The 27,970-nt window shown below is 40.1% G+C and overlaps 1 protein-coding gene across 1 annotated transcript in view; it reads right to left on the bottom strand.

Annotated features, from left to right (window-relative positions):
* Nucleotides 1-11,427: 11,427 nt before the first annotated feature.
* znhit6 (zinc finger HIT-type containing 6) overlaps nucleotides 11,428-27,970 on the bottom strand; it is a 59,113-nt gene continuing 42,570 nt past the window's right edge. The window contains exons 9-10 of the mRNA XM_022677289.2: nucleotides 21,439-21,563; nucleotides 11,428-13,963 (exon numbers count right to left, since the gene is read on the bottom strand). Of these exons, the coding sequence (XP_022533010.2) occupies nucleotides 12,333-13,963; nucleotides 21,439-21,563 (1,756 nt within the window). The 3' untranslated portion in view covers nucleotides 11,428-12,332. The remainder of the gene's footprint in view (nucleotides 13,964-21,438; nucleotides 21,564-27,970) is intronic.

Raw genomic sequence — 27,970 nt, forward strand, 5'->3', positions numbered from 1 at the left:
TATAAAAAAACAGTACAGGTCAGGTCAATTACATTTCTGAGGACCCCGTTTTTATTTTTATTTATTTTATTTATTATTCTATCTAATAGACTAATACAAAGTTAATGCAAAAATATGTTTGTTAAATAAAATAAAAAATCTCTTAATAGATAAATATAAAAAATATTTTTTTGTGCTTTTTATTGTGTCTGACAGTATTGACAAAAACAAATGTATAAATAAAAAAAAATACAAAATAAGGAAGTTGCACAGTTAAGACCCTAGTCTATAATAATACAGCTTCTGATTTTTTTTTTTTCACAATTAAAACCGGTTTAAGCCAAATAGATAAAGGGCATGTATTGGTATTACAGACTGTACATATTTGCATCTGGAATACATGCAAAGGAAGAGTGATACAGAAGTAAGGGAATATTTGATCAGACAGTGTGTTTGTGTGTGTGAGTGTATGGATAGACAGACAAAGATAAACAGAAGTATAAGTAATTGGTGTGCAGAAGCCAGAGACATTACAAGTAAACACAAAATGCAGTTTTTAAATATATATATATATATATATATTTTAATAAATTAATGATATAACTGTTTTATCATACCCAAGTTTAATTTCTCCAGCCACACACCCAGGCCTGATTACTGCCACACCTGTTTTCAATCAAGAAATTACGAAGCAAAATCTCTGAAGTCTCAAAACTTTAGAAATGGCTCTATAACCTGATCCAGATTAAAGTTACTTTCTGTGTGATTTGTTCTTGAATTTCTTTGGATATTGGCACAAATTCTAGCTTTTGAGTTTCTTTTGGTCTACTTTTCTTTGTCCTCTTGAGGTTTAGTATAGAGCTCAAGGATCTCTCACATTGAGCTCAGATCATTTACTAAAGACAGAAATCTCTGTGTGAACTCAACTATTTCTCATCCAAACACTAAAAATGCAATATGTATTTTGCAGAATCAAAACTAAAAAGGCTCTAAAATATTTTCTACTCAATTTTATATTTTCTATTTCAATTTAAATTGAACCTATGTTACATTAAAGTTTTAATATGTGAAATTGTACCAACAGTTTAGCTATTCTTTTTGCAATATGATTTTTTTTTACTATGAAAAGTTTCTGTTAAACCTTTTAACCTTAGAATTTTATGTTTTATTTCTATCTAGTGCTATTTCTCCTAAGCTGAAACATATGTGGCAAAGTTGCTCTCTAAATGAAATATATAACAATTTGAGCAATAATATTTTCCTCTGGGACAATACCTAATTTGGTGTTGCTGATAAAGCTTTTCTAAAATATTTTTTTTAGGGTTTATAAGTATAAAGCTGTCTAGATGTTCTAGTTGACATCTCAGACAGCCTTTTTTTTTAGGTTTATCTGCAAAGGACATGTTAATGTGGTTTCTGACGCTGTATGATCCTCACATATCTGTTTAAACATGGACGTTCTGTTTTAGGAGCAGATCAGCTCTGCTTTCCAGATAATATTATCAGAAACGCTGCAGAGCTGAGCTGGAACCAGCCGGCCCAGTTTGGGGAAGGAAGGAAAAGCATATTTCAAATACTGTCACTTTATTCTAGCCAACTGCTGGCTCGTTTTCTGTGTGATTTACTGTCATCAGTCACGGCTTTATTCACTGTAGACTCCACCCATGAATTCCTCCATCGTTTTCTTCACTTCCTCCTTAGAGAGCTCAAGATGGCTCCAGTTCTTTTCTGCAGAGTCCCAACAGGAACGCAACAGGAACTTCTCACTATAATATATTTCAAATATCTTTTTTTATAAACAAATGTTTCAGGAGTTTTAGTTTTAGAAATGGGGTCAGCAGTGTGTTTTTGTGCACAGAGCTCAGCGTTTCAGATGCATTGCATTCTGCCTTTTATTTGATGGGTAAAAAAATGGTCTCTAATCTTGTGTATATCTGGGCCACTCCAGTCTTTGTCTTGACATGGACCCAACATGTCCTTGTCTTGGTCTTGACTTGCACTCAACTGCCAGAAGTCTGGATCTTGACTCAACATGTCTTTGACTTGGTCATGACATAGACTTATGTCATTGTCTTGGACTTCACTTAGACTCGACTACCAAAAGGCTTGGTCTTGACTTGGACTAAACATGTCCTTGTCTTGGTCTTGTAAGTCTTGGTCTTGACTTGGACTCAACTACCAAAATCTTGTTCTTGAGTTAGACTTGAATACCAAAAGTCTTGGTCTTGACATATCCTCATCTTGATCTTGACTTGGACTCAACATGTCCTTGTTGTGTGGTCTTGATTAGACTGAACATGTCCTAGTCTTTGCTTGGAGTCAACATGTCCTAAACTGGGTATTTACTTGGACTCAACATGTCCACATCATGATCTTGACTTGGAGTCAACATGTCCTTTTTGTGTGGTCTTGATTAGACTCAACATGTCATAGTCTTGGTCTTGTATGTCTTGGTCTTGACTTGGACTCAGCTACCAAAATCTTGTTCTTGACTCAGACTCGAATACCAAAAGTCTTGTTCTCAACTCAGAGTCTACCACCAAAAGTCTTGGTCTTGACTCAGACCCGACATATTCTCATCTTGATCTTGATTTGGACTCAACATGTCCTTGTTGTGTGGTCTTGAATAGACTCAACATGTCCTAGTCTTGTCTTGGACTCAACATGTCTTCATCTTTGTTTTAGCTTGGACTCAACATGTCCACATCATGATCTTGACTTGGACTCAACATGTCCTTTTTGTGTGGTCTTGATTAGACTCACCATGTCCTAGTCTTGGCTTGCACTCAACATGTGCTCATCATGGTCTTGACTCGGACTCAACTTCCAAAAGTCTTGGTCTTGACTTGAAGTCAACATGTCCCCTTCTTGGTATTGACTTGGACTTAACGTGTCCTCATCGTGGTCTTGACTTGGACTTAACATGACTTGGTCTTGATTAGACCCACCATGTCCTAGTCTTGGCTTGCACTCAACATGTCCTCATCCTGGTCTTGACTTGAACTCAACATGCGCTCTTCTTGGTATTGACTTGGACTTAATGTGTCCTCATCATAGTCTTTGACTTGGACTTAACATGTCCTGGTCTTGGCTTGGATTCAACATGTCCCTATCTTGCTCTTGGCTTGGACTCAACATGTCCTCATCTTGTTCTTCACTCAGACTAAACTTCCAAAAGTCTTGGTCTTGACTTGGATCCAAAATGTCCCCATCTTAGTATTATCTTGGACTTAACATGTCTTCATAGTGGTCTTGACTTGGTTTTGAGAGTTGATTTAGACTCGTAACCAAAGACTTTTTTATTTTCCTTTGACTTGTGAGCATCTCTGACCTCTACACTGGAATGGTCTGGTTCTGAACTGCATGTTATTCGCTTGTTATTTTCCGTTCTTCTAAATCTGAAATGCTGCTTTCCTGTACATCAGTAGGTCACAGCTTGTAGCAGTTCAGCAGATTCAGCAGTGTTGTGGAGCTCTGTGGGTAGCATGCATGTATTCAGTCAGAGGTTAGTTAAACATTAGCTTTAGATGTGGTCTTTCATTGTCAGTGTGTGCTCTACTGTGGGTCTCCGCAAGGAATCCAGCTAGAGTAACACATCCTTAACACACACTATAACAAGAAGAGAATGGAAATGACTCACAGAAACAGTAATACAGCATTAGAGGTCTGACATGCGAGGACTGACACACACGCACTGAGACCACCTCTGTGGATAAGTTCACATTAGGTTTGTGTGTGTATGTTTGTTTTTATATTTTGGAGTAAAACCAGTGTGTTCCTTTTTTTTTTTTTTTTTTACAAATCCTCAGTGTTTCATGCTGCTTTTAGTTACTGAGGTTAAAATAACATTCTTTGTAAGGGCAATGATTATATATAGCTGTGGTTTTTAACCATGGTTGCGGAGGACCCCCTGCCAGGACCATCTCAACATAGTTTAAGATCCACAATGTTCAGTTTTTTTTTTCTCACAGTGGAAGAATAAACAGAACCCTCTGTGGATGTTTTTAGATCTAAAGCACGCACTGGTGGGGGAATAGGGTATAAAGTATACAAAAAATATGTATCTATATCAAGAGAGGTGTTTCCATATATTTTAACTATAAGGTGATATACTATAGGGGTGTGCCATATCATATCATACCCGATAATATCGCCAACATTTTTGAATATCGTGAACGATATTTATTATACTCTAAAAATATCACGCCATATCACTCACCCCCACTTATTACATCAGGGTACTACTTTTTTCACACTGTTTTCATTTTCCATTATATATCTACTTGAGACAGATTAAGTCTGTCCAGTATCAATTATTTTACTTTAATCCCTAGAAGTCATCATGACATTCTGGATCATTGACTTCTGTTACAAATCTCATCAAATTCTTGTATTTTTTTTTATATCTCAGGTAGGGGTGTGACATAAATAAATCGTATGCAATAATAAAATGAAATTTTAATTTTGTTGCAGTAGTGTATTCTTGAAAAAAAATAATAATAATTTATATCGCCAAGAGTATGTATCGTTATCGCGATAATACCATGAAATATCGTGATATTATTTTAGTGCCATATCGCCCACCCCTAATATATTTTCATCCCATTATACATACATCCTCTGGATACGTAGATATAAAACAAGTTTTTAATATATATGAAATACCCATAAAATTGTATACATTCTTTAAAGGAAATGCCTTGTTGCGAAGAGCCCATTTTAGTGAAAATGCTTTTTGATGTATAAATGTATATGTAGCATATTTCTTTCTATGGTACAGACATACAGTGGTGTGAAAAATATAGTATTTGCCCCTCCCCTACAGATTTTTTTTTAAATATACCAATATATTTCTTATTATCAAACAAACTTTAATATCAGAGAAAGAGAACCTGGGTAAATATAAAAAGCACTTTTTAAATAATGATTTAGTTTTTTAAAGGAAAAAAACATCCAAACCAATCTAGTCCTGTGTGAAAAATTGTTTGCCTCCTGAATCTAATAACCTGGTGGCAACAACTGTAATCAAGCTTTACTGATAACTGATTATGAATTTTTTACATCTCTGTGGAGGAATTTTGTTCAACTCTTCTTTACAGAATAGTTTTAAATCAGGCACACTGGATGGTTTTCAAGCATCCTGTTCAAATATCCTGTTTAAGATCATGCCACAGCATCTTAATCAGGCTTTAACTTGGCCACTCTGTAACCTTCATTTTATTTATTTATTTATTTAAGCCATTCAGAGGTGGACTTGTTTAAATCATTGTCCTGCTGCAGAACCCAAGTACGCTTGAGCTTGAGGTCATAAACTGGTGGCCGGACATTCTCCTTCAGGATTGTCTGGTAAACAGCAGAATTCCTGATTCTTAAGCAGCAATGCGCCCCACACCATCACACTAGCACCACCATGTTTTACATTCAGTATGATTTTTCTTTTTTTCTGAAATGATGTGATAGTTTTACACCTGATGTTCCGGGACACACACCTTCCAAAAAGTTCACTTTTGTTGGTCCAAAGAATATTTACCCAAAGTTCTGGAGATCATCAAGATGTTTTTTGACAAGTGTAAGATGAGTTGTTGTGTTCTTTTTGGTCAGCAGTGTTTTTTCCTTGGAATTTTCCCATGGAGCCCATTTTCAACCAGTCTATTTTTTTATTATTAAATCATTTACACTTTACCTTAACCTTAGGTGAGAATTAAATGTTGTTCTGGGGTCTTTTGTGACCTCCTGGATGAGTTGTTCATGCCCTTTTGGAGTAATTTTGGTCGGACGGTCACTCCTGGGAAGGTTCACCAGTGTTCCATGTTTTATCCATTTGTAAAATAATAGCTCTCACTGTGATTCTCTGGAGTCCCAAAGTTTTAGAATTGACTTTGTAACCTTTTCTAGACTTATATGTGATTAATGATTTTGTTTTCTCAGCTGTTTTTGAATTTCTTCAAATTAGGGCATAATGTATTGCTTATTGAGATTGAGACAGGTTCTATTTAAGTAATTTCTTGATTCTACAGGTCTGGCAGTAATCTGGCCTGGTTTTGGTTAGAGAAACTGAATTCAGCTTTCCAAAAAGTGTGATTAAAACCCTTTTTCACAAAGGGCTAGATTGGTTTGGATAGTTTTTTTTGTCTTGATAAATGAAATCATCAATTAAAAAATTATGTTTAGATTTATTTAGGTTATATTTGTCTGATATTAAAGTTCATCTGATAATATAAAAAATGTAAGCATAACAAAAATGCAAAAGTAAAAGAAATCTGTAAAGGGACGAATACTGTTTACACCGCTGTATGTGTTAATTTGACACATGATCTTAATCTTACATTAGCCATAGCTATTCACTCAAAGTCATTTTATTTACTCAAAGTTTTATTCAGACGAGACAGTATTATCATGTGGAGCGAACTTAGCAGCCAAATACAACTAAATCAAACAGGTTAAAAAACATTCATCTGACAGCTTAATGTCCATCGAACAAACAGAGAAGTTTTTAACCAACTTTGTATACTTCACATAAGCCCAGGCTCCTTCCTCAGTGTTGGTTTGGAAAATACCACTGGATCCAGGGACCAAATATTTGCATGTTTGACATATACTCACTCCTGGCCTACCACCAGTGTGACGTATTTGTGTAAAGATGCTTTTTATATTCTTAAACATTCATCTACCTTATGGAATTGGATTTTCTGTTAATCTTCTCATAGAGGGATCCTGAAACATGAAGAACTTGGACTTAATAGCTGTTTATACTGGACTAAATACATTCAACATTAGTCAGAGCTAATGTCAAATTCTGTATATTTAATAATAACTGTGCAGTAATTGTTTGGGTTCCTTCGTGCTGTTGTTAAAGTACAGTTTCCCACGCAGCTCCTCAAGCAGCAGAAAACCAATGACAGTTACAGCTAATGAATCACAAAGCTAGCCTCAAATATCAGAGGCAATTTCATTTCAGCCAGATGCACAACTCAATTCAAACCCTGCTGTGGTCCCGCAGAATTCAAAACAAGCTGTATTTACTGAGTGCCATTAGCACCAGCGGCATGGGCTTCGCATGAATGGACACACTTAAAGCAAGAGTGCACTCAAGTATGCTAGCGTGGATAATGAGGAATGAAAACACTGAGTTTAGTGGGACATTATTGGAACAAATTCTGAAGGAACTTATTCTAGCTTGCATCAAACAGTCTAGTAAGCAAACACGAATGTTTCCATCAGACCACCATAAAAGGGGTCGCCGAGGGGTCCAGCGGTCTAAAGAGCTGCCACTATTCGAACCCCCGCAGCTTCGAACCCCCGCTCATGCAGCTTTGCCATCAAGCTGCCGGCGCTCAGAGGGAGCAAAATTGGCCCTGCTCCCTCCATGTGGGTAGACTCCTAGAGTGATGTCTGCAGCACAGGGCGTCTGTAAGCTGATGTATCGGAACCGAGCCGCTGCGCTTTCCTCCAAGCGCGCTGGCTGCTCGGCAATGCTGCATCAGCAGCAGCTCGAAAAGAAGCGGTGGCTGGCTTCACATGTACCCTCCCTCCTAGTGTGTTGGGGCACCACTAGTGATGGGGGAGTCCTAATGAGTGGGTTGGGTAATTGGCCGTGTAAATTAGGGAGAAAAAGCCACACGCATTAACTCCAGGGGGTTGATTCCAGGGGGGCATGGGCGCTTGAGTGGGTTTGTACATGTGTAGTAACTGGGACCCAGTGGCGACCCAGATCCTATTTTCAATGGGAAGCGTCGGCTCTATCAGACGCAGTCGCGTGTGTCGAGTCCGGGGGATGTGATGCAATGAAAAGTTGAGCCAAGGTCAACTTTATGCAAATTAATCCATCCAACATGATACGTCTATCCAATCAGAGAGCAGGTGTTTACCTAACATGTGTCCACAGTGCAGTGTATGAAAACATTTTAGTGAAGTTTTAGGCTTCTCTGTCCTTTATGTTAAATTCCTGCCAATTTACAGGGAAATACAGCTTATTACAGCACAGAGGAAGCTTACTGAGATTGTTGGGGTCTCTAGTGGGTTTTGAAAATATTAATATATAATTTAATTGGAAAAGTTTGCTTTTGTTAGCCTAAATGCTGCTTACTAGACAGTGTTATAAAGCTCAATGGAACATTTATATTTATTAATATACATTTATCAGTTTATAGGAAATAAAGCTTGTATAAAACCATTTCCCATTTATTAAAACAATTTAATTGGACGACGCAGGGGAATGCCTTTGTAATGCCCACATGCAACATTCATGTGCGTTGACGTGACGGAGCAGTGTAAATGCAGGATTAGATGGATGGATGGATGGATGGATGGAGCAAAACCTGTTATTTTACCTGTACTTTTACATCACCTTCAAAATGATTGTGAAACATCTTGCTTTACTAAAAATTCTAAAGGCAGACTGCATTAACTTTTTTTATACACCTGTGGCAATGGAACTGAACGAATGATAAAAGGTTTTGTACTTTTGTCTATACAGTGTCAGTTGAACTGTTAAAACAGTCTAAATAGCTGGATGCTTTTTTTTTTTTTTTTTTTTTACAAATTTTTTAAAGAGCCACTAAACCCTAAACCATTTTTTCATTAATAGCTGAAATATGTATCAGCTCTCCCTCCTGCCCTGCCTCTAAACCCATACATCACCCAATGACCCTCTTTTTAAGCATTTTTTTTTTTATTTGAGCTGAGGGTGGAGTCAGCAAAAATCAAGGGGTTTAATTACCATTTATTACCACACACCACAAAAATGGATGAGGTTAGAAGGCAATCTAATATACAGTCAAATGAAAAGGTTTGGGCACCCCTATTAATCTTAATCATTTTTAGTTCTAAATATTTGGGTGTTTGCAACAGCCATTTCAGTTTGATATATCTAATAACTGATGGACACAGTAATATTTCAGGATTGAAATGAGGTTTATTGTACTAACAGAAAATGTGCAATATGCATTAAACCACAATTTGACCGGTGCAAAAGTATGGGCACCCTTATCATTTTATTGATTTGAAAAAAGACTAATTACTTTTTACTGACTTACTGAAGCACAAAATTGGTTTGGTAACCTCATTGAGCTTTGAACTTCATAGCCAGGTGTATCCAATCATGAGAAAAGGTATTTAAGGTGGCCAATTGCAAGTTGTTCTCCTATTTGAATCTCCTCTGAAGAGTGGCATCATTGGCTCATCAAAACAACTCTCAAGTGATCTAAAAACAAAGATTGTTCAACATAGTTGTTCAGGGGAAGGATACAAAAAGTTGTCTCAGAGATTTAACCTGTCAGTTTCCACTGTGAGGAACATAGTAAGGAAATGGAAGACCACAGGGACAGTTCTTGTTAAGCTCAGAAGTGGCAGACCAAGAAAAATATCAGAAAGGCAGAGAAGAAGAATGGTGAGAACAGTCAAGGACAATCCACAGACCACCTCCAAAGAGCTGCAGCATCATCTTGCTGCAGATGGTGTCACTGTGCATCGGTCAACAATACAGCGCACTTTGCAGAAGGAGAAGCTGTGTGGGAGAGTGATGCGAAAGAAGCCATTTCTGCAAGCACGCCACAAACAGAGTCGCCTGAGGTGTGCTTTTGCATACCTCAGGCGACTCTGTTTGTGGCATGCTTGTAGAAATGGCTTCTTTCGCATCATCATATTCAAATCAATAAAATGATAAGGGTGCCCATACTTTTTAATATGACTGTAAGGGTGGAAATGCCAGTTTCACCAGACTCACATCTGGATGTGGATGGAAATCTGGACCTTTGCCGATGTCCCACTAAGGCCTTATTTTATGTTTTCTACTGTTTAAAATATATATTATCACATTTAAAAACATTTTACATATAAAAAATAAAGATAAAAAAAATTATCAGGGGAGTGAACAGTTCAGTATGAGTGTACCTGGAGTGTAACATAGAGTGGGTCAGCCTTCACCAGGAGTCCAACCAAATGAGGGAAAGAATTATTGTATCTCAAATGTTGCCCAATAAAAGTGGGTAAATCTGGGTAGTCTGATTGTGTAAGAGGCCAAGTTTTGCTGCATTAATTTCCAGCTGTTTTTTTTATTATCCTTCCTGTTTGCAGTGTTGTTTAGTTGAGGGTTGAGCGAGTAAAAGGCCAGAGGGCTCTTTGTTTGCCATAAGGTCCTGGCACCCAGCACACCGTGAACAAGGAGGGCAAGCTTGATAGCTGCTTGGCTCAGAAACACACACACATCACCAGATTTCAACACACAGCAGGTCTGTGCAGCCAGAAACCTGGGGTTTACTGAATAAAACTGAGGAGTGAAAGGAAATGATCAAGCCTAATGTGATTACAGCTGCAATATTACCAACAAAACTGAATCTGGATCTTAATGCTAGACAGAGAGCTGCTAATAGGTGTTTGGCAGCGTTAGAGCTAGCTCATTAAAACCCAGGTAAACCCAACCTGAAGCTCAGACATGGCGTGTTCTCTTTTACAGCTTTTATATTTAGAGCCTCAATCACTGCGTTATTATGTATTAGTGAACATAGATTTAATATGTAGGTGAGTCTGGCACTGTTTACACAATTCCATTTTAAACTGTGAGAGGCAGTTTTCTGAACAGGTATTAAGCCAAGTCCTGTATTACACAGAATTTCTGTGCAGTAGGAAGGGGTTGGACAATTGACACCTGGTTTTAGACCACAATAATTTATTGTCCCGACAGACAGTTCTGGTGGAGTTGAGGTGCACATTGAATTCTGCCGTGATTTGATCAGCCGTGGTTTTATGTTTTTTGGATACAATCCGGGTTAGCACCCGAACATCCCTTTCAGACAGCTTCCTCTTACAGCATCCACAGTTAATCCTGTTGGATGTGGTTCGTCCTTCTTGGTGGTATGCTGACATTACCCTGGACACCGTGGCTCTTGATACATCACAAAGACTTGCTGTCTCAGTCACAGATGCGCCAGCAAGACGTGCACCAACAATTTGTCCTCTTTTGAACTCTGGTATGTCACCCATAATGTTGTGTGCATTGCAATATTTAGAGCAGAACTGTGCTCTTACCCTGCTAATTGAACCTTCGCACTCTGCTCTTACTGGCGCAATGTGCAATTAATAAATATACACGGCAGTGAAGTTAGATCAGGTCTTATGAACACTCTTACTCAGTAGACTGTTGGTCAGACATATAGAATTATCAATCATGGGTTTAATGGTGGCGTCTTTGCAGTGTGTATCTCTTGTTTTTTTTTTTTCATTTCTTTGTATAAAAAATGTTAAAACAAATACGTTCAAATGTGTTTTTTGTCATTTGTGGTCACTAAACAGCGGACAGTGTATGCTGGATAATTCACAGTAGATCCTGAATAATTCATAGTGGTCACTGAACAATAAATAGTGTATTTTGGATAATTCATAGTGGTCACTAAACAATTAGTTTACATTAAAATTCATGATCAGAATGAACACACACTAATGCACACAGACTGAAATCAGATGCATGGGATAATGCACTTTTTATTAAAAAGTCAAATAACAGAAATAAATCATTGTCCTGTTTACTGTACAGAGAACAGAATAATAAAGCAACGGAAAAGACTGTGTAATATACACATCACTATGTAATATAAAAACATCAGAAATGAGAGTATGACGTGTTACAAATACATACAGATACAAAACTTAACATTTCATTAAGCATTTAGCTGTCAGTATGCATGTACAATTACATCAGCTTCATCTGCACAGCGCTGTATGTATATTCAACTTCAACTAAGCACATAGTTCAAAAGCTGGATAGAAAAAAAAAAAAACACTATGAGCGGGAGGTCGCAGGTTCGAACCCCCTCTCATGCAGCTTTGCCATCAAGCTGCTGGCGCTCAGAGGGAGCAAAATTGGCCCTGCTCCCTCCTGGTGGGTAGATGGCGCTCTCTCTCCACATCACTCCTAGGGTGATGTCCACAGCACAGGGTGTCTGTGAGCTGATGTATCAGAATTGAGTCGCTGTGCTTTCCTCCAAGCGCGCTGTGATGCTGCTCGGTAATGCTGCATCAGCAGCAGCTCCAAAAGAAGCGGTGGCTGGCTTCACATGTATCAGAGGAAGCATGTGCTAGTCTTCACCCTCCTGGTGTGTTGGGGCATTACTAGTGATGGGGGGAGTCCTAATGAGTGGGTTGGATAATTGGCCGTGTAAATTAGGGAGAAAATTGGAAAAATTAGAAAAAAAAAAAAAAAAAGGAAAAAAAATCTTTTAGAAGTTGAGATCATTATTAGTTAGAAAAACACCTTATATTAAATTATAAAAATAATGAACTAACATACAAAAACTGATCAGTCTTAGAGATCATCTCCAGCTATTTACTCACAGCAGTCCATTGTAAAATTAAATCTTCTACTCAGGAGAACGATCAAGGAAATCACTTTCAATGCTACTCGTACATTTTTCAGTTACTGATACATCCTGGTCATTAGCAGCAGCACCAATCTGACTTTGGCCATTTTCATCATCATCTTCACAGTGAAAAAGACACACAGTGTGTTCCACTTCCACTGTTGCACTGTTTTCACCATTAGCACCAACAGCACCAACATCTGCTGCAGCACTACCATCAATACCACCATCAACCTGACCATTGTTCCCATCTACATTACCATCACGAGGAGGAGGAGGTGCTTTAATCTGGTCATCAGCAGGGACATGCTGGTGATCATAACTTACAGGGATTTGATCTGTGTTTTGAGTAGAAAGAGGAATTGACTTGGCTTCCATCACAGATATGTGGACATTATTAGAAGCATCATATTTAATATCATCAACCTTCAGACCTTCATCCTCTTGACCATGGTCTTTAAAAGATGGAAGATCACTTGATTCCATGGTTATGCTTCTGTCATTGGTAGAGGTCTTGATGGCAATCTGATGAAGATCATCATTATGACGATTATCATCGTTTTGAACGTTCTTAATGTTCGTATCTACAGAAGAAGAAGAAGGATGACCATCTGTTTCCTTATCTCCATTATCTCCACCATGAACAGAAGCACCATCAGCACCACCATGAATCTGTTGAGTTTCATTTTGATCAGGATCAGTAGAAGGTGGAGAAAGTGAATCATTTGTTTGCTTTGTAATGTTTGGGCCATTGGCAGCAAAGCCCTGAAGAACATCACTATGGTGAACATCATCAATGTTCTTATCTAGAGAAGAAGAAGAAGAAGATGAATGACCACCTATTTGCTTGTTTGCTGTCATGTGAATCTCATCTTCATCACCACCACATCTTCCACTATGATCATGAGATAGTTGTTCATTTGTTTCCATTGTTAGCTTTTGGCCATTAGCTGCAGAATGGACAGCATCAACCTGACCACAACTGCTTTCCTTAGACTGATCATGAGAGGAAAGGGGAGGGGCTTTGGTGGTGTCACCCTGATGACCATCACCACCCCCACCAACGTAACCATCACCTCCATTACCCATGTCTTTATCTTGAGGAGAAGAAGAAGATGGGAGAAGATGGCCTTCAACACTGGTATCCTTGCAATCTTTACCATCATCCGTTTCCATTATAACATCTTGATTTTTATTGACCTCAGGAGCATCAACAGCATCATCCTCTTCACCTTGATCATGTGATGAAGTTTCCATGTCATTTGTATCCATGGCTGAATTTCTGTCATCAGCTACACCACCCTGACCACCATCACAACCATCGTTATCATCATGAAGAGGAAGACCATGATCTGCGTCCATGCTATGTTCATTTTGAGCTTTATCTGCATGATCTGCACTGCAAACAGGCTGCTCACGTTGTTCATGGTCATGGTCATCTTCCTTCTCCTCCTCCTCCTCCTCCTCCTCACTCCTTATCTCTCCTTCCTCCAGCTCGGATTCCTCAGCTATGCTCTTCCTCTTCTTCACCACATGCTTGGGGTTCTCTGCGGGATCATCTCTGGAAGAGGATGGAGTGAGTTGAGGGATGCTTTCTTTAGGGCTGGTGGACTGCCCTGCACTCTTCCTCTCTGAAACAAAAAGAGAGAGTAAAACATCAGTAAGATTTAAGCAGATTATACACAGTCCAGTCAGAATGTTATAACCACTGCTTAGTTCCACATTAATGTCCCTTTTTTTCACCTGCACTGATCATATCATGTATCAGTTTTCTCTTCATATATATTTTCCTGCTTTTACTATATTCTTCAATGCTCAGGACCGCCACAGAACAGCTATTACTATTTAAAAATTCCTGTTCTTACACTATTTGGCCTGATGCTCTGATGCAACCTTATTTTTCACACTGTAGGTCCATACACCACACAACCAACTATTCTATCCGGAACTGCAATGTAAAAAAAATTAAATAAATAATAAATCAAAAATAAATAAAAAGAAGAATGCGACAATAGGGAGATTTTCACCTGAGAATATGAGCAGGGGGATTCTAGGACCAAATGGTTAGTAATGCTGAGCTCCCAAAAAAAAAAAATCTTTAAAAATAACTACGGACTAAAAATAAAATGATCAAATTATTATGTACAGGGGCGTTAGCTTTATTTTAAACGCGGCAGCATTAACAGAAAGTCATACCAGTTGTGCAGCAGGATAAATATACACTGTCTGACCAAAAAAATAAATAAATAAAATCATCTGGATTTAACAAAGCTAAAGATCTGGGCATGATGCTGCAGTTGGTCTGCAGGTCTAGGTTCAGCAACAGTATGTGCTGAAAGAATGAGGTCAGCTGACTACCTGAATATACTGAAAATAGACCAGGTTATTCCATCAATGGATTTTATATTTCTTCCCTGATGAACACGGCCATATTCCAAGATGACAATGTCAGGATTCATGGTGCTGGAATTGTGAAAGAGTTCAGGGAGCATGAGATCATCATTTATCATTTTCACACATGGATTGAGAGAGTTCACCACAGAGTCCAGATCTTAACCTCACTGAGAATCTTTGGGATGTGCTGGATGGAGAAGAGCTGCTTTGTGCAGTGGTCAGACTCTAACATCATAATGCTGCTGCAAGATCTTGGTTAAAAATTAATCCAGCAACACTGGATTGTAATAAATCTTGTGACATTGCAGAAGCCTATCGAAACAATGCCACATTCTTTGAATGGCAACATTTTTTTTTTGGCCAGGCTGTCTGTTTCTGTTCCTAATTTAAGAATTTACTTCTTAATCTACTTTTAGCGTATCAGAGACAATCTTCAGTTTAAAAAAATAAACCACAAAACATATCTGAAAGAGTTAGTGATGGCACTGCTTCAGCAGTGTGATAACGTCACACAAAGTACGACCAGGATTTCGAACACAACTTGTGATCATACGACTGCTGATTGGGAACTAGTCTTGAGAAGTAAATTGCTTCTTGTTACTCCTCGTATAAAACATGATGCATGATACAATTAAGATGAAACATTTAATTCAATCCATAAAAATGTGGTATGAGTGAAAAAACGTCTTGAACTGGGTCAGAAAATCTTGCCAGGACTCGTCATGTATGCTCGCCATTAGTCCAGCGCTGACACTGAGATGTTTAAGAACTCCAGCAGCACTGCTGTGTCTGATCCACTCGTACCAGCACAACACACATTAACACCTCATACACCACCCTCATGCTAATCAGTGTCAGGGCAGTCACGGTTTATCTTGATGAGAACACAGTTCTGAGAGTGTTTTCTAGAAAGTAAAATATTTTCCAGAGATAAACAGATTACAGGATTCTTTCTCTGCAAATCCATCAGGAATGGATAAGAGAGCATCACCTTCAATTAAATCTCTCAAAGACTGAACCTCATCTTTTCAACACAACTTCTCTATAACTATCGACTCTCTCTCTCTCACCGACAAAGGTTGCTAGGAACCTGGGTGTTCTGGTTGATGACCAGCTCTCCTTCACGCACCATGTGGCCTCAGTTGCTCGATCCTGCCGCTTTGTGCTTTATAACATCAGAAAAATTAGACCGTTTCTGATGCAACAGGCCACCCAACTCCTGGTAAAAGCGGTCGTCATCTCACGATTTGACTACTGCAATGCCCTACTAACTGGCCTCTTGGCCTGCGTAGTAAAACCACTCCAAATGATCCAGAACGCAGCAGCATGTCTGGTCTTCAACCAGCCAAAACCAACGGGCACATGTCACCCCGCTGCTCATTGAGCTCCACTGGCTACCGGTTGATGCTCGTATCAAATTCAAAGCTCTTATAATCACCTACAAGGTGATGACAGAACAGCTCCTTCCTACCTGCACTGATCACTCCTGAAGGCTTATGCTACCTCCCGGTCGCCTCGCTTTACCAAAAAAACATTCACACAAAGCAAAGAACAATCCAGACTGTTCTCATACAGAGTTCTTCCCCAATGGTGGAACAAACTACCTTCCACTACCTGAAACTCCTGAAGACAGAGCTCTTCAAAGAGCACTTACTCTCCTAACACCTCTAACATACTAACTACCTTCTACTACCAGATCAGGAGAATCTCTCACTATCTTTAATAAACTCCTGAAGACAGAGCTCTTCAAAGAGCACTTACTCTCCTAACACCTCTAACTAACTACCTTCTACTACCAGATCAGGAGAATCTCTCGCTATCTTTAATAAACTCCTGAAGACAGAGCTCTTCAAAGAGCACTTACTCTCCTAACAACTCTAACACACTAACTACTTCTAACCTCATCTCCTTCTTCCCCTCCTTCACTCCTCTCTACTATTATTTCCCTTCGACCTCCTTTAGGCCCTGTCTAAAGATGTTTTTACCTTTAACTTCTATTACTTTTGTACTTCACTATTGTAAGTCGCTTTGGACAAAGGCGTCTGCCAAATGTAATGTAATGTAATGAAACGAATGTCTGAATTCTGGATTCAATGCTTTTTCCAACATTCAGTGTCAATGAGTTCAGTGGAATTAAACAATATATCCCTCCTGCAGTAACATTTCTCAGTAAATCAGGATGTCTCTGCAATTATACGTGGTAAAACATATTGTGATTATAATTATTTTGAATTGTTGCAAAATGTTTTGAACTCTAAAAGGGGGTTTATGGGGTTTATGGGCTTAATGAGCTTGTGTGCGGCAGGTCGATGCTTTTCGGTGGAGATTAAAGAAGCAGAAAATAGCTGAGATGTACTCATTATAAGGCGAGTCTGGATACTTTTAGGCAGAGATTATAACAGTTTTAGAGAAGTCATTTTCTATCATTACCATAAGAGTTCCAGTCATACTTTGCCCAGTTTTTCCAGCAATGCAGGAGAGAGTGAGGGAGAGAGACACAGAAAGAGAGAGAAAAAGAGAGAGAGAGAGAGAGAAACACTTCATATGAAAACACTTGAGTGATGACACAGCACTGAAACAATAGCCTAAAAATAAAACAATTCCCCTAACAAGCCTTTCTGCTCTCTGCATGCAGTTTAGTGTGGTTAGAGAAGGTGCCGGGTCAGCGCGGACACGGCGCTCTGCACACACTCATCCCTTCTTTCTTCATACACACTTCACAAACAACTTTCTACACGAGCCTTCCAGACTGCACGATGCTGACGGGGGTCTGTCAGGAGACAGGGTGAGGTACTAATTTTTTTTATATAAATTTATTTCAAATTTTTCCCATATTCTCCCTAATTTAGCACAGCCATTAAATCCAAACCCACTCATTAGGACTCCCCCTATCACTAGTAATGCCCCAACACACCAGGAGGGTAAAGACTAACACATGCTTCCTCCGATACATGTGAAGTCAGCCACCGCTTCTTTTCGATATCGGTTCCGATACACCAGCTCATAGATGCCCTGTTCATGCAGACATCACCCTAGGAGTGATATTGGGAGAGAGCGCCATTTACCCACCTGGAGGAAGCAGGGCCAATTGTGCTCCCTCTGAGCGCCGGCAGCTTGATGGCAAGAAAAAGCTTGTTAACAATGAAAGAGGAGCAGACTGAAGACTAGTACAGGCCACCTAAAGGTTCTAATTCCCTCACTCAGAACTAAATGTACATGTGAGCTCCCCGATATCTCCACAGCAGACAGAGAAGACATGTTCAGTGACCTTGGAATTAACGTCAGACATAAATACTGATTATTTTAGTTCTATTTGTTACTGGTTTTAGTTTAATATTTTATTCCTTATCTTTGTTTTCCACTCACACACACACACACACTTACACACACAGATAGGTCTAAAAATATTTGGACAGCGACACAATCTTCATGATTTGGGCTGTGCATAGCAACACACTGGATTTAAAATGAAAGTGAACTGAGACAGGTTTAATTCAAGGGGTTAAACAAATATCCTATGAAGCATGTAATAATTAAATTCTACAAAGCCTCCTCATTTCAGAGGCTCAAAAGTAATTGGACAAATGATCTCAAAAAATCTATTTTAAGGGCTCCATGTGCTACTCCCTCATTAATTCATCCCTTAGTTAAGGAGATAAAAAGGTTGGAGCTAATTACAGGTGTGGATTTTACATGAAGAAGCAAAAGTGTTCTCAAAATAAGTGAAACAGATCAGCATTAATCTAAAAAACAGAAGTAATTCATATGAGAGATAGTAGAAATGTTAGTAGTGAACAAATTCAAGGATTCAAGGATTCAAGGAGATTTTATTGTCATTCGCATCTTATGTGGTACATGAGGTGGAACGAAATTGTGATCTCACGATCCAGTCAACAGTTTGGTACATTTTCTGTACTCAAGAGTGCAGTGGTGAGCTCAGGAACTCAAAAAGCAGTGGGGGATGGTCACAGAATCAGGAAGAAACACAATGTTTGATGAGGTTCATGGTTCCAGACTTTAGGCAATGATTACCTGCATTACTTTAGAATTCTCAATTAATTTTTTTAATTAATTTCTAGCCATTAATAAAATTAAAAAAAAAATGTTAATTGGCAATGGCAAAGTTCATAAACCTTTCAGAGGATATTTTTGTTCAACCCTTTAAATTAAACCTGAAAGTCTACAGTTTAATAACATCTAATTTCTTTCATTTTAAACCCAGTGTGGTGCCATGCAAAGCCCAAATCATGACAATTGTTTCCCTGTCCAAATATTTTTTTTATTTTTCACCCCATCTATATTCCCTACTCTCCCTATTTCTATCTCTCTTTCTCAAGCTATCTCTCAATAGCACACACTTATTATCTCGGTCTCTCTCCTTCTCCCTCTCTGCCTGTCTGTCTCTCTCCATCTCTGTCTCTTTCTCTTCATCTCTATTTCCCTCCCTCTCTCGTTCTCTCCTTCTCCCTCCCCCTCTCTCTCACTTTTCCCATTCTCTGTGTCTCTCTCTCCCTCAGTCTTTCTCAATCTGTCTCTTAATATCACACACTTTCTCTATGTCTCTCTCTTTATCTCCACCTTCCTCTCTGTCTGTCTCTCTCTCTCCATCTCTCTTTCTCTCTGTGTCTCTATTTCTCTCCATCCGTTTCTTTCTCTCTTTTTCTACTTCTCCTCTCTCTCACTCTCTCCCCCTCGGTCTACTTCTCTCTCTCTCTGTCAGTGTCTGTCTCTCTCTCTTAGTCTCTCTTCCTAGCTGTCTCTCTCTCTCAGTATATGTCTTAATGTTTCAATCTCTCTCAATCTCTTTCAATATCACACACTTTCTGTCTGTCTCTCTTCTCCCCCCTTTCTGTCTGTCTCTCTTCGTCTCTTTGTCTGTCTCTGTCTTTCTCTCCATCTTTGTTTCCCTTTCTCTCTCTTTCTTTCCTCCTCCTTTTCCCTCTCTCTCACTCTTTCTCCCTCTCTGTGTCTCTGTCAGTCTTTCTCAATCTGTCTCTTAATATCACACACTTTCTCTATATCTCCATCTTCCTCTCTGTCTGTCTGTCTCTCTTTATCTCTCTTTCTCTGTTTGTGTCTCTATTTCTCTCCATCCATTGTTTCTTTCTCTCTTGCTCTACTTCTCCCTCTCTCTCTCCCTCTCTCCCCCTCTGTGTGTCCCTCTCTCTCCGTCAGTCTCTGTGTCTCTCTTTGTCTCTTTCCCTGCCTGTCTCTCTCTCTCGGTATCTGTCTTAATGTTTCAATCTCTTTCTCTCTCCTTCTCCCTCTCTGCCTGTCTGTCTCTCTTCGTCTCGTTGTCTGTCTCTGTTTTTCTCTCCATCTCTGTTTCCCTTTCTCTCTCTTTCTTTCTTTCCTCCTCCTCCGTCTCTCTCTCTCTCTCTCTCCGTCAGTCTCTGTGTGTCTCTCTTTGGTCTCTTTCCCTGTCTGTCTCTCTCTCTCTCTCTCAGTATCTGTCTTAATGTTTCAATCTTTCTCAATCTGTCTCTCATTATCACACACTTTCTATCTCTGATCTCTGTCTCTCTCCTTCTCCATCTCTGCCTGTCTGTCTCTCTCCGTCTCTGTGTCTGTCTCTTTCTCTCCATCTCTGTTTCCCTCTCTCTCGTTCTCTCCTTTTCCCTCCCTCTCTCTCTCACCCTTTCCCCTTCTCTGTGACTCTCTCTCCCTCAGTCTTTCTCAATCAGTCTCTCATTATTACACACTTTCTCTGTCTCTCTTTCTCTCCTTTTCCCTCTCGGTCTCTCTCTGCCTGTCTCTCTGTATCTGTCCCTTTCTCTCCTTCACTCCGTCTCTGTTTCTCCTTCTCTTTCTTTACTTCTACCTCTCTCTTTCTCCCTTTTTGTGTCTCTTTCCCAGTCAGTCTCTGTGTGTCTCTCTCCCTGTAGGTTTCTCTCTGTCTTTTTCTATCTGTGTCTCTCTCTGTCTTTCTATCTCTCTCTCTGTCCATCTGTCTGTCTCTCTCTGTTTCTCTCTCTTCGTCTCTGTGTCTCTCTTACAAACAAACACACAACACAGAATTACGCAAAGCCGTTTCCAGGCACACTGACCCTAAACAGAGAACAGGACACTGGAGACAATTGCTCCAAGGAAATGTGTGTGTGTAGGGGTGTGTGTGTGTAGGGGTGTGTACTGATGCTTTCTAGGCTTCTCTCAGTGCCAGGGTAGGTCTCTCGAGTATGTGTGTGTGTGTGTGTGTGTAAGAGAGAGATGTTAGATTGTGTAACGTAGAGACTGAAACACTGGCTGTGTGCCTCCGGTTGTTATTACAGCAGAAGACAGATGGATCCTAACAAGCCTCTTCTGAATATTTCAATCTTACCAAAAATCAGCCAATCAGCCGAGAGCTGCTCTGTGTCTGAACATGGCTTCTGCTGAAATTGGGAGGTTAAAGTAGCTAACAAGTCAAGAAAACAACAAATATTCCATAAGTTTGCATGGAGTTTGCATAGTTTTATGTATCTAGATCTGCCGGACCTCTTTTATTAAACCTAACCGAGCCCTGATTTTAATTGGTTCTGGATTGTGCCTCCTTCTAAAGGCAGGCCAAGCTGAAACACTCCTTATAACTTCAACCTAAATGGGTGGAGCTAAACTTGAGAATGAGAAATTTGTGTTTTCATGTGACTGCTCAAAAACCAATAGATGGAACACCAATGAGATGAGAGAGTCTGGAGTGTGAATGTAAGCAAGATAAGAGTGTATAGAGTTTCACCTGGGAATTTAGTGAGGTACTCGTCACGATGCTCCCTCAGGACCACGTGGAGTTCAGGATATTCCACTACGGTTTTGAACATCAGATTCTCCCGGAGAGTATTCTTCAGGTTGAGCTCGTGGTACCTGCAAAAACAAACCAACAACGGAAACATGTTCAAGTACGAATGACCGACAGCTGGGTTCAAGTTATTCAGCAGACGAAGGTGCAACTTTTTAGGTCTTTCTGTCCCACCGCAAAATACTTGCTTTACTCCAGTCTCTCTGTTGCCTCTTTTGCTGCCTACAACAGCCTTTGCTGTTGTACTTATGTGCTGTGCATGTTAAAAATGTGACTATGTGCCAAACATAGTTTTAAATTAGTTATACAGCAGAGCTCAGTCCACACCCCAATGGTGTTTTAAGTGTTAGTGTTGTTGTCTGGGTCCAGTTCCCAAACCCAAACTACGGCCCGCGGGCCATTTGCGGCCCGTTTTCTTTTTTGGAGCGGCCCGCGAGGTATTTCAGAAATAGAATGAAAGTTGGCCCGCTGTTAAGCAGGTTTTTATAATGTGAGATTCAAAGTTTGAACGCTAGGTGTCAGAAACGGGCCAAAGAGTCTAAAAGCGGAGAGAGTGCGCATTTCTAGCGCAGAAAAACGGGCCAAAGAGTCTAAAAGCAGAGAGGGTGCGCATTTCCAGCGCAGAAAAACGGGCCAAAGAGTCTAAAAGCAGAGAGGGTGCTCATTTCTAGCGCAGAAAAACGGGCCAAAGAGTCTAAAAGCGGAGAGAGTGCGCATTTCTACATATCTAGCCCAGAAAAACGGGCCAAAGAGTCTAAAAGTTGCCGTAATTAAGGAGTGTAATATTAAGAGACATCATGAAATTAAACATCAATTTGAAAAATCTTAGTTTTCACAACACTGTCAAAGATAAAGTGTGTAAATAAAAAGTAAAATGGTGTGTAAATGAAAGTAATCAGGAAAATGTATTGTTTAAAGTGGTATATTTCATTATTTGTTTTATTACAGAGTGTGGCCCGTGACTTAAAATATATTTCTCCTTCTGGACCTCAACAAAAAAAGTTTGGACACCCCTGGTTTAAAGCGTTGATATGCAAATTGGGGCACTTTACATCATGTATACGACTGCTTCCTCCTTTTGCAGCATTTCAAATTAAGTGTCCCTACATTAACTTCTACATGAACTTATGTCCAGGAACATGTTTTCTTTATTTTCTATTCATTCATTAAAAATTTTCCCCAATTTTCCCCAAGTTAGCTAGGCCAATTGCCTCACCCATCTATTCATTCAGCTGTTAGTCAGCTGTATATCCCCCTTCACAAGTGATGCCACAACACCAGGAGGGTGAAGACTAGCACATGCCTCCTGCAATACATGTGAAGTCAGACTCCGCCTCTACTCAAACTGTGATGCCAAGAAGCATCACAGCAACTTGGTTCAGACACATCAGCTCACAGATGCAGCCTTGTGCTGAGAAGAGCGCCATCTACCCACCCAGAGAGAGAGAGCAAGGACAATTGTGCTCTCTCTCAGGGCTCCGGCAACTGACGGCAAGCTACATGACCTGGATTCAAACCAGCAATCTCACGATCATAGTGGCAGCGCTTTAGAACACTGGAGCACCCGGAACCCCCATACTTTTAATTGTTTAGTATAATTCTACATGTAATAAGAAACAGGTCTTTAATGTTATATAAAAAAACAACACCTAAATTATTAGCAAATGTTCTATCTTGTGATATATCATTTTATTAGTAAATGAAATGGCCTATGTATTCATTTTTAGCGTATCACACAGCCTTTGTTCAAGGATGTCTTGAAGGTTATAAAGAGCATGTCATCATACTTTGATAGATATGCTGTTGATGAGTCACAGTGCTATTGAAATTTCATCACTGACATTATTCAAGGGAAAATATGCAAATGATAAAAGTTGTACTTTACTTTAATTCATATTATAAACAGCACAGTATTAGTTTTTTTTGTATGTAAAACACTAACCCCTAAAGAAAATATTCATTTTTTTTTTTTATATAATTTATTTCAATTTTTTTTTTCCCACATTTTTTCCCCAATTTACATGGCCAATTACCCAACCCACTCACTAGGACTCCCCCCATCACTAGTGATGCCCCAACACACCAGGAGGGTGAAGACTAACACATGCTTCCTCCGATACATGTGAAGTCAGCCACTGCTTTTTTTTTTAGCTTCTTTTCGTTGTCGAGCAGCATCACAGCATGCTTGGAGGAAAGCGCAGCGACTCGGTTCTGATACATCAGCTCACAGACGACCTGTGCTGCGGACATCACCGTAGGAGTGATGTGGGGAGAGAGCGCCATCTACCCACCCGGAAGGAGCAGGGCCAATTGTGCTCCCTCTGAGCGCCGGCAGCTTGATGGCAAAGCTGCATGAGCGGGGGTTTGAACCTGCGACCTCCTGCTCATAGTGGTGGCGCTTTAGACCGCTGGCGCCTAAAAAGATTCATTTTAAAGGTTCTTAAGGTTTAAGGTTCTTTTTAAAGCAACAGTCTAAACTAACCAAGCACTCAGAAAAAAACACTTTTATAACTTGCATTGTTGTGTAGATCATATACAAAGTGAATTAATCTGATGATTTTACATTTTTGCTTTTCAACAATGCATGAATGAGCAGGTGAAGACTGAGCTTGAGGTTCTGATATCTCCAGGTACACAGTAGCTCTTGTATCAGCACTATTAGAATCATAGGTTGCTTAGATCACCAGTACAAGCTCTCAGAAGGACACGGCCAGAAAAACATCAGAAAAAAAAACTTTCAGACACCCTCTCTCTAAAATGAATATATTTAGCTTTGCAGGGATGGTAGAAGAAGCACATTGATGCAAGTTGTTATATGTTATCCCCCTTTTCCACACTTCCTTCAATTTAATACAAAATGTCTTAAAAAAAGGCTTAAAATAAACAAAAACCCTGGCAGAAATAGGATCACATTTGTAGAAAAATAGAACACAATGCATCAATCTTGACTAATTATTGTTTTTGCCACTTTTTGACACAATGCAAATCTGGCAGTTGTTATCTGCATTGTCTAAACTGACCAATAGAAATGCTCCAAATTGGAAACAAATAAACAACAATAATGACCTGGTTATTATTCCATTATAGTTCAAAGTGTTGGATGGGAATATTTTAAATAGCTATGTATTTAAAACTATTTTAAGCAAGATGAATGCTACTTCATTCAGGCTCGTGCAGATTATGCTACAGGAACATCACAATGAACTAAAGCAGCATGCTGACTTTAATTCACTTCATCTCAAACTGGTGACGGACAGTTCTGATGGGAACAGGAGAGTTGAGGTGCACATTGAATTATGCCGTGATTTGAGCAGCCGTGGTTTTATGTTTTTTTTATACAATCCGGGTTAGCACCCGAAAATCCCTTTCAGACAGCTTCCTCTTACAGCGTCCACAGTTAATCCTGTTGGATGTGGTTCGTCCTTCTTGGTGGTATGCTGACATTACCCTGGATACCGTGGCTCTTGATGCATCTCAAAGACTTGCTGTCTTGGTCACAGATGCGCCAGCAAGACGTGCACCAACAATTTGTCCTCTTTTTTAACTCTGGTATGTCACCCATAATGTTATTGTGTGCATTGCAATATTTTGAGCAAAACTGTGCTCTTACCCTGCTAATTGAACCTTCACACTCTATTATGTCTAGAAGTCATCTTAAAGTGTCTGCGAAACTGGAACTGAAACAGAAGCTAGGCTTTATAAAGTAACACAGTCAGGACGCTGAGATTCCAGAGAAGCTCAGCCTCTCTGACGGTGCACGAGCGGACGCTCTCTGTTGTGTTGGTGTATTAGTGAGCTGCCGACCACAGCTATGCTCTCTGTGGGCTGAGGAACGCTGCCTGGACGCCGCAGAGTCAAACACTGTCATCTGCTCCGCGTGGAAAACAGTCATTTAGGATCATCAGTCTTCAGTTTTTATTTTTCCCATTTCACTTCATCTCTTCGTCACTCTCTCGCTCTCGCGCTGTGGTTGGCCAGCTGTTCCTCGGGCCCGAGCTCTTCTCTCCACCAGACCGAGACTCAGAACCGAGGGGAAAAAATCAGACCGCACGGTAAACAAACAAACCGCGCGGAGGTGAAAGACGCTCTTATACTCTGCAGTCCCAATTCCAGTAAAGGGACGTTTACGGGCCGGCGGGATAACTTTAGAACAGCCCACTGATTCAGGCTTCAGGCTATAATGCAGTCCGGTTCTGAAGGGGCGTGTGTGCGTTTAAGTCAATAAGACTTCACCCAGAGTGACCCAGGTTTCAGCTTTACTGCTGGAAAACCATTCGGCACCAAATTAATTTACTGTACACTGTTGACTGTTGAGGTGAGACTCCGGTTATCAAGGGTCAGGATGTGGATTAGAGATGGTCTGGTCAGCTATACTCCACATCATCTATACATGTATAACTGTAAACTGTACTCAGTGGCTGTGCATCCAAGGCCAATTACCCAACCCACTCATTAGGACTCCCCCTATCACTAGTGATGACCCAACACCAGAAGGGTAAAGACTAGAACATGCCTTCTCCGATACATGTGAAGTCAGCCATTGCCTAGTATCACAGCTTGCTCGGAGGACAGATCAGTGACTCGGTTCCGATACATCAGCTCACAGATGCCTTGTGCTGAGCGACATCACCCTTTGGAGTGATGTGGGGAGAAAGCACCATCTACTGTACCCACCCATAGAGAGCAAGGCCAGCTGTGCTCTCTCATGGCTCTGGCAGCTGATGGCAAGCTACATAAACAGGATTTGAACGGCAATCTCTAGATCATAGTGGCAGCGCTTAGCCTGCTGCCTCATACCAAGTTGCACTGTATAAACATTCTCAAAGATGCTGAGAGTTGGTGTTTGCTTCTTGTATTTTGTTACTACAAGTAATTACTATCAAGCTTGTAATCATAATTGTGTTGCCATGACAATTAAGACTAACAAAGATAGAGTAGATCAGCACAGCAGTGCCTCGAGTGTATTAATGCGATCATACCACAGTTCCATTATCACTGCTTATTGACTTAATGAGTTAAAATAGTTCCATTGCTGCTTTGTTTTTTAGCTGTGCCTTTTGGACTAAAAGTGCTGCATCGTTGCTAGGTTACCTGTATGTGGCGGAGTAAAACAATAGTGCATTACTGGCTGATAATGTCACTCATAAAACGCCTCTCAGCCAATTACATTGCAGGGTCGGAACTAACTGGTATAATATACAATAAATTGCAGACAGATTGTGCATATATATTCATATATAGTGCTATATATTGTTGCAGTGTTGTCAAGTGGTTGCTATGGTATCCTAGTTAATTAAATGTAGTGTTAAAAGATGTGTGCAAGGTGGTTGCTATGGTGTTGCCTAATGGATGCTAAGAAATTTCTAAGTAGTGGCTAGGGGGTCACAAGGTGTTGCTACGTTGTTGCCGTGGTACCCATGTGGTTGGTTGGGTGCTAGTTATTAGTGTGTATTTGTATTAATGACACAGAATAAAAACACTGTGTTGCTACATGGGCACAGCACATCCAATCAAAAACCTGTATTCAAGCTCAAACCATACATCCAACAAAAGACTATCTGAAGAAACTACAGTGGATCATCTATGACCATAATGTTTGAGGAATCTCTACAGAAAAGCACTGACGTTGGGCTCTGAGTGGTCCAGCAGGCTAAGCGCTGCCACTATGATCAGGAGATTACTGGTTAGAATCCTGTTTATGTAGCTTGCCATTGGCTACTGGAGCCCTAAGGAGGCACAATTGGTCTTGCTCTCTCTGGATGGGTAGATGGCGCTCTTCCCCCTCATCACTCCAATGGGTGATGTTAATCAGCACAAGGCGTCTGTGAGCTGATGTATCAGAACTGAGTCACTGTGCTTTCCTCCAAGTGTGCTGTGATGCTAATCAGCAATGCTGCATCAGCAGCAAATGAGGCGGTGGATGATTTCACATGTATCGGAGGATGCATGTGCTAGTCTTCACCCTCCTGGTGTGTTGGGGCATTACTAGTGATAGGGGGGTCTTAGTGATTGGGTTGGGTAATTGGCTGTATAAATTGGGCAGAAAATGTGGAAAAGAAAGAAAGAAAGAAAGAAATGGGTTGCATTGAGGGGTATAAAACCCCTTGCATTGAGCTGTGAGGTTTTCTAGAATATGGAGCTCCATTGGATAATCAGGTAAAACGGCCCATTTTCAGGAGTGTTTGAATAGCATCTGGCGATTGCCGTGTTAAACACTGCTCACTTATTTTCACTACCACGGTCCGTTTTTATGCATGTGCAGACTGAGACATCACAGAATACTCTGATTAAAGGTCTCCTTCTGCTAAAATCCACGTTTTCTTGTTCTTTGTGAAATACTATAGATCTCTCTGAGTTGTATATGCATGCAGCATGTAAAACTGTTCCTCAGCCTCCATTGTCTGTAGTAGCTAATAAAAGAAAATCCTCAGAAATACGAGTTGATCAGAGAGATGTTAGGGTGTCTAGGTCA

This window comes from Astyanax mexicanus, chromosome 13 (genome assembly GCF_023375975.1).
Source record: "Astyanax mexicanus isolate ESR-SI-001 chromosome 13, AstMex3_surface, whole genome shotgun sequence".
Taxonomy (NCBI): Eukaryota; Metazoa; Chordata; class Actinopteri; order Characiformes; family Acestrorhamphidae; genus Astyanax; species Astyanax mexicanus.